The following is a 14,124-nucleotide window of genomic DNA, read 5'->3' as shown; positions in this document are numbered from 1 at the left end:
TAAGGACTCCCTGGGTATGGAATTGCTGTCTCACCTACATAAAAGTTGTTCAAGTTGTCAAGATATGTGAAACATGTTAGATAGCTATGAGAAATGTCAAAGCTTAGCTAGAGCAGAACTAATCATTCAAAATTACATTTGCTGTTAATCTCCTCAGATAGATCTGAAAATACAGTGAAGTCCCTGAAGTTTCTCACCAAAGACAAGCTTTTGTTTTCTAAACAAAACAAGCAAAAAAAAAAAAAGTTTTTTTTAATTTGAAAAAATATATCTGGCATGCTTCTATATGAGTTTGTAACAAGCTTGAATAATAATAAAAGAGAGTGTGTGTGTGTGTGTGTATGTTTACCTTTTTTATTCATAGTGTAGAACTTTTAAATATTTTGACACCAGTTATTTTTTATAAACAGAAGAATAACTCCAGGGATAATTCCTTTACTAATGCAAAGTGCCTTTCAATTTTCTTAAGTTTATGTATGTGATCATCTCCAGCCAATTCTACTTTCATTTACTTTTGAAAATTTAAATTCCCAGTTTTATACAAATTATATTAAGTTTCAAGATTGTATTAGTTGCAAAAGAAAATCTCACCTGTTTATAAGTGCATTAGAGGTCTTTATGAACCATATATACAATTGTAGGATATATAATTTGATATAAGTAACATTTATGAATAGGTTCTTTATAAAATACTCATATAGTTATAGATTTTGATTAACAGAAAATTAATAAAATGATTATGTGTGATTTGTATGGGATTTTTTTCTTAAAACAATGTGTTGGTGGCACCAGTTTAAGATCACAGTTCATTATTTCTGAACATTCATTAATTTTCTCTTTATTATACTGTTTTTTTAATTCTTTTCCATGGTAGAGTATAGACTATATATAAAAATTAACATAAAAAATCTAATAACTGAGTTTTAACTGACATGACATTTTTCACAGGAAGTACTTAGCATCCTTTAAAATTAAATAGTTTTCACTTGAAATATACTCCCTATATCATAACCTTGATTTAAAAATAGTACAGTTCCATCAAAAATATTTGTTTCCTAAGCAATTCAAATTTTTTTCATTTAATGAGTCCTCCCTTATGAGAAAACTCATAATAGTACTTCAAAATCCTCTTAGAGGTCATATGTTTCTATAGTTATTCTAGACATTTCCATTAGCTCTAATCAAGAAGAATTTATAATCTATATTCTAGCAAAGATAATTTTTACACTTAATATTAAAGTATCCAGATGCCCAGAAGAATGTTTGAGCAGCAATATGGGCTCTATTTTTCTTAGGTTTCTGGGAACTGTGAATATTTTCATCCCCTTGTGAATTAAGTTCCTATAAAACACTCATGAAATATTCATGTTTCTTTTCTCACTATTCACAAAACATCTTTCCTATATAAATTAATTTCATTTCCTTATGCCATTTATTTCTCTGCTGCAAAAATTATAGATATACAAAAACACTCATTAGTTTTATTGAAAAATTAAGAGAAATATTTGTACAGAAGCTTTCTTTATCATTGTAGCAGAGGCCAGGCTGAGCGCAGAATTATGCATGCATTTGTGTCTTCATCTTGAGATAATGTGGGAAGCTTCCAGCAGACAACTAATTTTACTTATGATTTATTTCAATTTTCTCTTAGCTTAGTTTCCTGTATACTTCGATCTACACAGTTTAAATTCATTAAGATTTAAATTACATATAAATTTCAAATTTAGCTCTGTTTCTTTTTATGGGCACCATGAAAACAGTCCAAGACATTCTAGTTTTGAAGTTTAGCATACAGAACTCTCTCCACTTCATGCAAATTAGAACAAATTTCCTTTCACAGAAAATATGGAATTAGTGCAGATTACGTTTTTCCCCTTCCTTTGATATTCATAAGAGTTTACTGCACTTATGTTTAACACAGCCTGATTTTTACATCCATTTCTCTTTCACCATGTGAAATCTAGTGATTTAGAAATGATAGCAACTTTTCTGCAGGCACAATTCTTCTTAGGACAGTGCAATCATAGAAAATTTTCCTTGTAGATATTTTTAAAAGGCATTGGAACTTATTAAGATTTAAAAATCTATAATAGTTTAGGGCTAACTTTAAACAATGTTGATTTTTCATTGTTTCTAAAAGTGAAATATACTAATATGATAGAGGGAAATCCAGTTTCACTCAATTAACTGTAAATAGCATGGATTAAAAAAAACACTGGAATCAAAACTTTAAAGTTTAATGTGAAATGAAGTTACAATAACCTTCAACTATTAGAAAACTACAGGAAAACTACAGATTTTTCCACAAAACAACCATTAATAATATAAAAATCAACCATTTTTTCATGATTTTAATAGCTCCATAATGCAAATATAAAAAATTCTTCACACATTTAGAAAGGTAACAACTTAGGTAACATTATTATATAGCAAAACGACTTGAAAAAATATTTGTATGGGCTTATTCTAACTTTGGTTAAATGATAATTCTCATTCTTATTGTTTTTACCCTGTATTTTAAATGTACTAACAAAAGAAAAACTATTTCATACTCAAGAATTACCATGGAGAGATTATTTATAGGCAATATCTTTAATAAAATGTTTCCACTGACAATTATTTACTTTCTTTTTTAGTTTTATAATTCAGATATAAGGAAGCTTAATCCTACATATTTTCATTATAAAAACTAATTTATAAATTAACAAAAAGATATCTGCCTTATTATATCATTATATACTGTGTTTATAAACCTAACACTGTACATATCCAGTGTATGCCTCAATTACTAATGAATAATCCAGGAAGTATTGAATAAATTGAAATCTATTGCATAATTAGTGGATTTTTGAATAATAAAAATTTGAAGTGAATATCAAATAGTAGGTTTCCAAAAAGAGATATGATTGAATTATTTTTTTGAATACCTATAGATTCTCTTATGCAATGTAAACGTATTCACCAATAGGAAGAGATGCCATATTGAATAATTTCAATTGGCACCACTCACATCACAATGTATTAAATATCTCTTCTTGTAGTTGTATATTATACAATATATGCAACCTAAGATTGTGTCAATATGCAATGGTCTTTGTTATTCTTGTTCTTATTGATAAAAACTGCCATGTTTTGAAGCTTAAATTTATATTTATATTTTCCACTGAGTGTGCACATTAAATTAGAGTTTCTGAGATAAATGTGAGATATTTTCCACCACCAGCCATACAACACACCAGAGACTATAGTTAATCATGAGTACTAATCATTACTCAGTAAGAGACATCGATATGCTTTTTCTAAAACTATGATTGTAAATATTGTAATTATCAATATTTTAACAAATTAATTTAATTTAATATGGACTATGCTTTAAAAAATTAAAAGCCAAAACATAAACATATAATATTACTTTGAAAATAATAAATGTCTGTAATAAAAGGAGAGATAAACTGATTAGTCCTGTAGAACTCAAGAAAATCTCAGGAATTTTAAGAGTAAGAAGATGGAATAAAAAAACCGGTTGATCATTACACATCTGAATAATTGTACTCTCATGTCCTCTTCTCACACTTAAGGGAGGATACATTCTTCTCTCTCATTGCTACACTAGACGGAGGTCTCCTACCTAGGAAAGTTGGACCAAGGACTTTGGAGGTTGAAATTCTACCATGTGGAAGTGTGGACTGGATGTACTGGATGAAAGATGTGGGAATTATCTGACACAAGCTGCTTTTCCATAGAGCCCTGGCGGCCAGGTGTGTTGATAGTAACTGAACAGCCTCAAAAAAGAACACTGACATTTCCTGGACCTTTGCTATGGGGACAATAGAAGCCCACGTGATCACAGTGCTTGAAAAGCCCAATCTTTCCAAGCAGAACCTACTGATGCTTTCTTCTCACTTTGGAATATACAAATCCAGATGTGGATCACCAAATAATTGAGGTAAGTTTCCTATGGGAATAATAAAAAATAAAACAAATAACAATGACCAAAAAAAAAAAAAAATCAGAGAACAAAACAACTTTGAAAACAGATATCTTTACAATGATGCCAGAGATAAGAGGCCACACTGCATGCATGAAATTAGGAATGACAGAGAATTAAGGATTTAGAAATTTTAAAAATAATAAACTGAAAGCTATAATATAAATATTGAAAGAAAATTTAAATTAGAACAAAAATAGAAGTAGAGACAGTGAGAGAGAAAAGACCTGAAAACTGGAAAATTAATCCAAAAAAGCCAACATTTGATTAAGAAATTCTAAAACAAAACAAAGAGGAAAATTACAAAAAAAAAATTGCCAAAATCCTTTTACTACTAATGGGCATTAATATCCATATTTAAAAGTTAAATGATTCTTTGATGCAAATAGTGGAAAAGAACTCTTTATAGGCCAGATACAACCCTGCTGCATTAAAAAAAAATGTGGGGTTGAGGCGGGATGGGAGAGCATCATGAAAAACTAGAACACAGAAATAACTAGATTCTTCTAACTGAGGTGTTGGTAGGAAATTCCATACATGCAATATATTTTTCATTATTGATGTGGAGCCCTCAGTCTAAATCTACATAAAGGATAGCAAGTTTGCAGTTTTGGAGTATTCAAGTGGGGAAGATTCTTAATTTCAAGAGGACTGCAGATACCACTGAGTTTAGGGTAACTCTTTAAGGACAAAGGAAGGTACTAGGAAGTAACATCTCTGGTGCACCAAAAAGTTGCTTAATATTTGATCTACTAATCTTCACTCTTTCAAATTAAGCTTCTATTCCAAATTAGTTTGCTGACCTACCAGGTACAAGCATATATTTTATATACCCAAATCTATACTTCAAAACAACCTTGGAAAAAATGCTTATTGAACACTACTTCTCCACAAAACTGAAAATGGCTTTCTCTACCATAGAAATTGATCTTTCCATCAGCTTTTAATTAAAATCGAACTTTTACTAATATGGGAACCTAGATTAAAAGTTTGGAATTATATGTAATAATAAAGCATGTGCATAACCTTAATTTTAGTGTTTATAAACTAAATATAATAATGTTAAAATTACCATCTATAGATTAAATTATACATAATGTTATATCCAACAAAGCACCACTGAGTTTAGTGGGGCTATACAATGAAAGAACTGAAAAAAAAAATCCAACTGTATAGCTATTTTCAAATTGTACTCAGCAATTACATTCTTCAATAAGTGAAAATCACAAGAATTTAAAAAGTAAAAGTTTCAAATGAAAGTTCCATTTAGAAAAATGCTATTATTTTCCAAGAAAAATTGTCTCTTTTATTTTCAGAAACAAAGTGTAATTCCACTATACCCTCATATCCAAATAAAGCAGAACACCTAGTCATTCTGGTTGAGATTCAAAGGACTTCTTTCGATGTGTGAGTCTAACTGGATAAACTTTCACAAATCAAAAGAAATAGATTAAGCTGCTTAGGAGAAATGTTTTCATGCTCTGTTAAAAAGAACTTGATATTTTAAACTATTAACTTTTTTTTCATTTTTACTTTGAAAGCTGAAAAATTAGTAGTTGTTTTACAAGATTATTATTTTCTCTTCATTTGTGCCCAATGAGGTGTCTAGAACATGCTTACAAAGTATTGAATGATATGGCAATGAATATGTCATGTAAACCTCCCAAGCAAAGCGTCTTGCTACACCTGCAAAACATGTTTTTTGACTCAAAATTATAAGGCAGAATGACTCACATTTTATATTTGAGTAGTATAAGTTGTTAATATCTTATTTGTTCACAACTCTCCAGATTTTGAAAATTAGTTTGTGTCACATCAGTTGTTGGGATAATCAGGAAAGCGCCAGCTAAATGTTAAAAGAAGAATATAATAATATGCCCAGGTCTCAATTGCACCCTAACCCTAGGACCAGGTACAGAATGAGCAGGTGAAATTCATAGGAAATTAATTAATGGGTTATTTAGAATCAGAATCTACTAACAGGAAATTTGTATGCTAAAATTTTCTTGCTAAATGGCATTGCAATCAAGCATGAGCTAATATTTATTTCTAGGTGGTGATATCAGCAATTAGAAGTCGTTACATGAAGAGTATATAATAAATTAGAGAAATAAGAAAAACTAACTGAACATTGACTAAACTTATGTAAATTAGAATAAATAACTAAAGCTATTTTAAAGGCAAAAAAGAGTAGTCACTGAAATGTGTGTGACCACATGCACCTGTCTTTTCATAGATTAAACCTAAATCTTCTAGCAAATGTTTTAAAGGCAATGCGTATAATTATGTTTGAAAAAAAATCTCTTAAACTTTAGGATGAATGACCAGCACAAACTATAATCCAATAGAAAAAAGAAGCATTTCTTCACTATTCAAAAATTTATAATTTTTAAAATATGTGCTTTAAAATATGTCTTCAGCTTTTCAGCAATAGGGTCGTCTACATGACAAAAATAAATCTGCTAAGTACATGTAAAACTTATATGTGCCATTATAACAAAACCTCTTTAAATGAACATATTGTCTCACAGGAAGGAAGTCAAACACTGAAACAACTAAAAATGAAGTGGGTGGGACACCTGAAGCTAGAGGAGAGCCATATAATTGTTTTTCCATCAACTACTGCAGTCCTGTTGAAAATATCACCGCGACTCAAACAACCAAGAGTTTTTGCCCAGACCTCTGAGACAGAAGATTGGGTTTGAATATCTTCTCTGGGGGAAAATGATGCCAGAAGGAGATCTGAGACTGGGACCCTGGTAAGCTAGAACCTGAAAGTTCTTGGAGAGAAGTAAAATTATGAGCTAGAAAAGAGAGAGAGAGAGAGAGAGAGAGAGAGAGAGAGAGAGAGATGCTGGCAACTAAACCGTTGTCTGGCTTGCAATCCACCTGCATCTCCAGGGACAGGTACTTAGCTCTCTGTCCCACAGAAAGTACAGGTGAAAACATAGGAAGCCCAAAAGAACTACACAGCACCATTGAAGAGATATTTGATTCCATTCCATGGGAATTGAAACATGGGGTAAATAATGATTGATTGGTAATATTTCTGACATTTCTATCTAAAATCTCTATTCACTCTTAGTAAAAGCTAAACAAGCAGATGCCCACACAGGTGAGACTAGAATGATTTTATCTGTTCTGTCTCCATTGACTACTAGAATGATTCTTTACAGGAAGGCTTATGCCATTTACAGAACCTTTATACCATACGTGCAAGGCTCAAGGCAGGGCCAGGAGAGGAAGACAGGAGGGAGCAATCATTTCCTTACTATTTTATGCTAGACTTTGGGACCCCTGAATGTAGTTCTATGACCCAAACAACCAAGTCCAAATCTCATAATTTGTTATTACTGTCTACGTTATTTCCTTCTTATAGGAGAAAAAAAATCACATTTTCACATGATGAAATTCTACATAAGTAAAAAGTAGAGTTATAAACTGTTTTAACTTCTCTGAGTTAGCTAACTCTATACTCAAAATGTCATGATTGGTGGCAAAATTTGAATTTTCAAAATGTAATATTGAAATAAAGTTTAGTAGGCAGATGAATTTTTATAGATGACATTTTACACTATGAGTTTCATACCTACTAATGGACGAAATATTAATAAGTGAAAAAAACACACATTTCAGAATATTCAGTCATCAAATCTCACATGAGCAATTGTTTTTCCACCACCAAAATTTTAAATTCTAACTTCCCTCCCTCCCCAGAATTGAACTTTCATGATTTTTTTTCTACTCATCCATCTTTGCTAAGGATGCAAATTTTCCCACTATTTTTAAAAGTTATTTCCAAAAAGAGAATGTAAAATGGGTGATGGAAATGTCTTCTCAGCTCTACCATATTAAAAGAAAAGAAGTACATTTTGAAGGAAAAGAAAAAGCTAAGCACACAGGTATGTTTAAGATCAGCTTGAATTAATTTACATACTTTAAAATCATTGACTCACTTTGAACTCCATGGGAGCGTACTATTTTCCAGGTCTCTGATGCCACTTCTTTGACATCCACTTGATAGTGATGGATAGGCACACCTCCATGGGAATCTGGCTTGTTGAAAGAAATTTTGGCTGTGGTCTGTGACAGCTCTATAATCTTCACCCCATAGGGACTGGATGGTACATCTATGAAGGAATAATCACAAAGAAAATATAACCTAATGTAGATGGACACTGTACAGATGATGTGTTGTGGAATTGTGCACCCGAAACGTGTAAAATTTTGTTAACCAGCATCACCCCAATAAATTCAACAAAGCTGTTAAAGAAAAAAATATATATATTTTAAAGTGAATTAATACATTCATAAAATGGGATTAAGAGACATGTGATAAACTTTCTAAAAAAAGACCTATGGTATTCTGAGAATTAGAAATAAAGGAATGTTGCTTCCTATATACTTAATACTTTGAATTACAAAGCTTGCATAAACTGCTGAATGATCTGTATAAATTGCAAGAAAGTATACACTAATCAATTTTTACTAACTGAGCAAGCAAACTGTAAAATATTCAATATCACATTTCATTTATTGAGAAAATAATTTTATTTCTTACTTTTCTCTATAATTTCAGCATTTTTTTTTTTTTTTGCACTCGAAGAAAACAAGTTTGTGAGAGAGAGGATGGAGAGGGAATGCAGGTATAATTAAAATGTAATAAGAAATATTTTTTGAAACATTAGTATAAATAATCTCTTGTGAAAATGTAAGATTTGTGTGTTGTTTCATTAAAATTATATTAATAATTTGGGGGCAATAGTTATGTGTAGAGAAAATGTCATTATGAACTAAATAAAACTATAAACTATCTGATTAAATTTCATTTATGTATTTAATTAAAATAAACCTTTAGTGGAGATATTTAAGTTTTAATTCTTGTATTTAAAAAATGACTATAGCCCAGCCAGTGTGGAAAGTGCAGGAAGCAGCCGATCAATGATTCTCTCTCATTATTGATATTTCTATCTCTCTCTCCCTCTCCTTTCTTCTCTTAAATCAATAAAAATATATTAAATAACTATAAATCATTCTTGTGTATGTTTTTGTTATCAGTCTATTACATTATTTTCAAGCTCGATAAGGTATCCTGAGTGGAACCTTCTTTTCTTTTCCAGTTTACAAAACTTTATAAAATGCTACCTGTAAGGTCAAACAGGCGGAAGGAGAAAATGACAAATAAAAATGTCTCAATAAGGGAATTTATGACGCCTCTACTCCAGAAACCTGAAGAATTACAGAAATTAGAAAATCACATGAAACTTTAAACATATCTCTTTCTGTCTCTCAATCTCTCTCTTTCTTTTCAACATAATGTCCAAAATAATCATAAAGTTTAGTAATTTACATATAATTAAGAAATCAAGAGAAGGCTGAGACTCAGAATGCACAAAGGGAGAATTAAGACAGATCGGGAGAACAAAGAAGGGTGGTTAGGGACCAAGATTAAGATCATTCACACTCTCATATTCCCAGTCACTATATACAGAAGCAAAAAAAATGGACAGTAAAGATAGGGAAAAGATTGATCCATTTGAAATATGATGCTGGAGGATAGCTCTATAGTACCCTGGCCTGCCAAAGCCATAAGCAAGCGGGCCCTAAAGCAAATGAAGCCTGAAATATTGTTGGAGGCAAAAGATGACAAAATTGAAGTTGTCCTTCTTTGGGCACATTATGAGAAGGCAGGGTTCTTTGGAAAAGACAATAATGCTGGGAAAAATAGAAGGCAGCAGGAAAAGAGACAGACCCAGTATGAGATGGATGGACTCCATGAAACAAGCCATAAGCATGAATTACAAGAGCTGAGCAGGGCTGAGGAGAAGAGGACAGTGTGGACATCAATCATTGGTAGGGCCACGAGGAATCAGAGCTGATTCAATGGCACATATGTTATGTAAATATATAAATAAATATGCTATTTTATCTCTAGAATTAACTTTACAAAAATAAAAGCAAAAAAAAAACTTGATTGAAAATAATGCAGTATATTTCCATTCAGATACAATCAAACATTCATATAAAAATTTAATGGCTATCAAAACCCAAATGTGCTGTATTGGCTGGAGTTAAAAGAGCGCACTGTAAATCGTATAAAATATGCCTTATAAGTGGTACGGGGTAGGATCCTGGAAAGCAGGTTCATGACATTTTGGGTCTGAATGTTGTAAAGAAATGCAATAGTGCACATTTCAGCTCTAATTACTAACAGTAAATTCTATGAAGTGCATTATGTTATAACAGGTTTGGAAATAAATGTGTACAATAGTGATGCATTCTAAAGTCGTCTTGCTATTAAAATCTTATTTGGAAATAATTTTAATTATTGGAATACTCTATGTATGATGTAATACATAAATATCATCATGGTTATCATGTTTCTTTATTCCCTAACTTATAACTGTAGATTATTTTCATCAGTAAGTTTGATCTAAAGGTTGCAGAAGAGGCAAAAAAAATCACACACACACACACAGGTTTTGTGTGTGTGTGTGTGTGTGTGCGTGTATGTGTGTGCTGAGTGACTCTCTAATGTCAATTAGGTCTAAGTCAAAGGCGGGGGATGTCTGGTCCATGGGCCATATAAGGCCCACAAAATCATTTGGTCTGGCCCTGCCAAGGCATTAGGAGTGAGTTAATTAGATGTTTGATCAAATATAGAAGGCTAATTTTAGGTTGATAATTTGGTATGGCCCATAAATTACAAAAATCCAAATGGCCCTTGGCAGAAAAAAAGGTTCCCCACCCCTGCTCTAAGTGGATATCACAGTAGTAATGATAATCTTCAGTGTGATGATACATTTCACAACGAAAGGTGCTAAGTGCTAAGTAATGGGGGAGAAAAAGAAGGTGTGATTCCTCTTGAGTTCCCACCTTTTTAAAAAATTTATTTTTATTGATTTCAGAGAGGAAAGAATAGGGAGAGGTAGAAGCATCAATGATGAGAGAGAATCATTGATAGGGTGCCTCCTGCATGTCCCCCACTGGGAATCAGGCTTGCAAACCCAGGGATGTGCTCCAACTGGGAATCAAAATGGGACCTCCTGGTTCATAGGCCGATGCTCAACCACTGCCTCTCCAGACCGTGGTGGGCTTCCACCTTTGACCATAGGACGTGTACATGGTCCTTGGTTCTTACACTGTAAACAGAAGTAGACACTATTTGCTAAGCTGTGCACCTCAACATGGAATACTTCCACAGAAATAAGAGCCTTTTTATTCCTAGCACAATGGTGCTTTCACCAAACTTGGGCCAGTGGGTATCTGTCCCTAACCAGATAGTCTATTTTCACAGCTTCTGACTGTTACCTGATTTTCATTTAGATTTAGTTCGTGTTGGCTTCTTCTTTCTATTGCCTGACTAAAAGAAGTATGCTCATGATTTGTGAAGCTCTAGTATTGTTCCTAAACATTTTTTACATTCTAATTTGATGACTTGAATTATTACATATTAAACATGCACACATACCTATGTACATGTAACATTGAGAAAAAGTGACTAGAATATACCAAGTCTTCAGGAAATATATGATGAATTAAATATATATTTCAGAAATTAAAAACAATGATACAGAACGAGTCCAAGTGAATAGGGTCTGATAAGCCTAGAACTAACATCTCGATGTCTTCTCCCCACTTTCTCAATTGTTTTATAATCATATTCTCCTTCGTTCAATCTCTCATGTACATTACTATTAATTAGTCTCACAGTTATTTTCATCTTTCCTGTATCACAATTCTTGTATCCAACTCTTCCTTCCTGTTTCTGCTATTAATTCCCAAGCCCAGGGCCTATCTGCCTCTGCCAGTAATGCCATTTGTGGCTCTCAGCTTCCTTTTCTATTGGACATCACACCAAATTTCAATCCAGATGGTGTGTCAATGCAAAATCAACCTTTCTAGAGCACCACTCTAATCATGCCCTCTCTCTGAGCTGGGGATTCAGGAGCTTCCTTTTCTTTACAACAGCAAACTTATACTTTTTACTCTGGCTTTCAAGATCCTGAATTATCTAACCTCATTGGATATCAGCAAACAGAACATATTGTAAAAGACTATCAAACATAGTCCAATGTTGCAAATGGGGCTTGTGGTTATTAAATTTCATACACAATGCTCCCATCATTATTAGCATATTTTTTCTAAACTAATTCTTAACACTTTCCCAAATCAATAATTAATGAATGCCACCACCCATCACTGAATAAATAAATAGAAAAATTGTGAAAGCATGCATTTCTTTATTTACATTTTTTTTCACCTCTACTACTGTGGGATAAAGAGTCTGGCTATGTATCATCAGAATTTACGGATCCAAGTCTAGCCTTGCTCCTTTTGTCAACTGAAACCTTGGACAAGTCCCTTAATCTTTTAACCAAATTGTACCCTACCATTGGATGAACCTATAGTGAAAGTCTGCCTTCCCTTTTCCCATGTTAAACCCACTATCTCTAAAGGGCATTTTTTTTTTTTTAATTTCAGAGAGATGAAGAGAGAGAGGGAGAGAGAGAGAAACATCCATGATGAGAGAGAATCATCAATCAGCTGCCTCCTGCACGCCCTCTACTGGGGACGGAGCCTGCAACCCAGGCATATGCCCTCCTGGCTCACGGGTTGATACTTAAGCATACCAGCCACACTAAAGGGCATTTCTTTTCCATGTCTCTTCTCCATAAGATGGCATCATCAGGTAGTTCTTTTCCCCGCCCCTGTTCTTCTCTTTTGGATTTTTATTCTTTCTTCTCTGTTTCATTATCATGAGCTATAATGTCTTTTGTGAAAAGGCAAACTTTTTTTCAGTTTCACTATCTTCTCAGGCAAAAAAAAACCCTCTTCTTTTGTTTCCTTGTCACACTATTTGAATATGTTGTTCCTAATTTCTGCCCTGACATCTTTACTTCTTCTGGGAAATTGGTTTCCTGAAATGCTGGAAAGCTAGCAAGTAAGGCAAGGTTCAGAGTTGCTGACCAGCTCTTCTCCCACTGATGAGGAGGTGATATCGCCAACCTTAGACCAATGGGAAGAGTTTGAAATTCGTAAACCTCTCTTTAAGTGGAAGTACCACAATGAATATTCTTGTAGAATGTTGTCTTAAACTTTATCCTAGCCTTTTTCTATTGACACTTCACATATATTTCTATCACTTAAGCTACTCCCCTTTATCACAAGGAGTAAAAGGCTAAAATCTTAATTTCTCAGACTCACTTGCTATGGTTCTTAGTGCCATGGGATGAGATACTCATGGAAGGATGAGGATGCGGAAGGTATGTGAATGCCCTTCTCACTTTGCATGAGGGCAAAGCCTGTAGATGTGAATGATGGCGGCAGTCGGACTCCCTACTCCGCAGTCTAGTCGCACAGTTTCTGCTGCAAGGTGGCTGAGATGTCACTAGAGGGGTAGCTTGGCAGCAGGGCTTCCTGACTGCTGGTTAGCAGTTGCAGTTTTGACCTTGGACTTCACTTGTGGTATTTTGTGACCTTAAAGCCAGAAGACTAGTGGCTATCTCTTGCCTTCCCTTTCCTCTGACTGTCCAATGCTTTTATAGCCACCCAACTCTCTACATTAAATATTTTTCTGCTTAGTTTCTTAATCAATCTCCACCTAATAAACATATTAATGGAATTGTTACATAAAGGATTCAACTTCCTAGATTCAGTAAGACCCTACACTACAAAGTGTCTATTAACTGCATGTGCCTTATAGACTGTGCTGTGATGGGTTGCATCTACTTCTGCTCTGAGTGGCCACATTATTTCCAATAAAATTTATATATATATATATATATTTCCTATGTCAATTGTCACCTTAGTCTAACATTATAGCCAATCTGTAACACATCTGAAAACCTGTAAATTCATTCTTATTTCACTACCCTTCAAGTTTTCTCCAATTCCCAAATCCAAATAATTTTCTATTGATCTATTCTCAGCACTTGATCACATGTTTAAATTGCCTCCTCACAAGTAGTTATACTGAATCTCTGAATAAGTGTTTTTAATTGTATTTGTTCATGTACTTTTATGTGTCGATTAAACTAAAGTACCCAAGAAGCCTGTTTTGATTATATCATTTTTACCTCTAATATTGTCCATTAAAGTATTCATTTCCTCTTGAGGTATCAATGGAAATTATT

The 14,124-nt window shown here is 33.1% G+C and overlaps 1 protein-coding gene across 2 annotated transcripts in view; it reads right to left on the bottom strand.

Annotated features, from left to right (window-relative positions):
• NCAM2 (neural cell adhesion molecule 2) overlaps positions 1-14,124 on the bottom strand; it is a 413,570-nt gene that overhangs the window by 59,478 nt on the left and 339,968 nt on the right. For both annotated transcript variants that reach the window (XM_070406989.1, XM_070406990.1), the window contains exon 12: positions 7,945-8,118. In XM_070406989.1, coding sequence (XP_070263090.1) covers positions 7,945-8,118 — 174 coding nt within the window. The remainder of the gene's footprint in view (positions 1-7,944; positions 8,119-14,124) is intronic.

The sequence above is a fragment of the Myotis yumanensis genome, unplaced genomic scaffold, assembly GCF_028538775.1.
Source record: "Myotis yumanensis isolate MYYU_CA2020_CCGP unplaced genomic scaffold, mMyoYum1.0.hap1 SCAF_2, whole genome shotgun sequence".
Taxonomy (NCBI): domain Eukaryota; kingdom Metazoa; phylum Chordata; class Mammalia; order Chiroptera; family Vespertilionidae; genus Myotis; species Myotis yumanensis.
The sequence above is the reverse complement of the archived record's forward strand: the minus strand, read 5'-3'. Positions and strand labels throughout refer to the sequence as shown.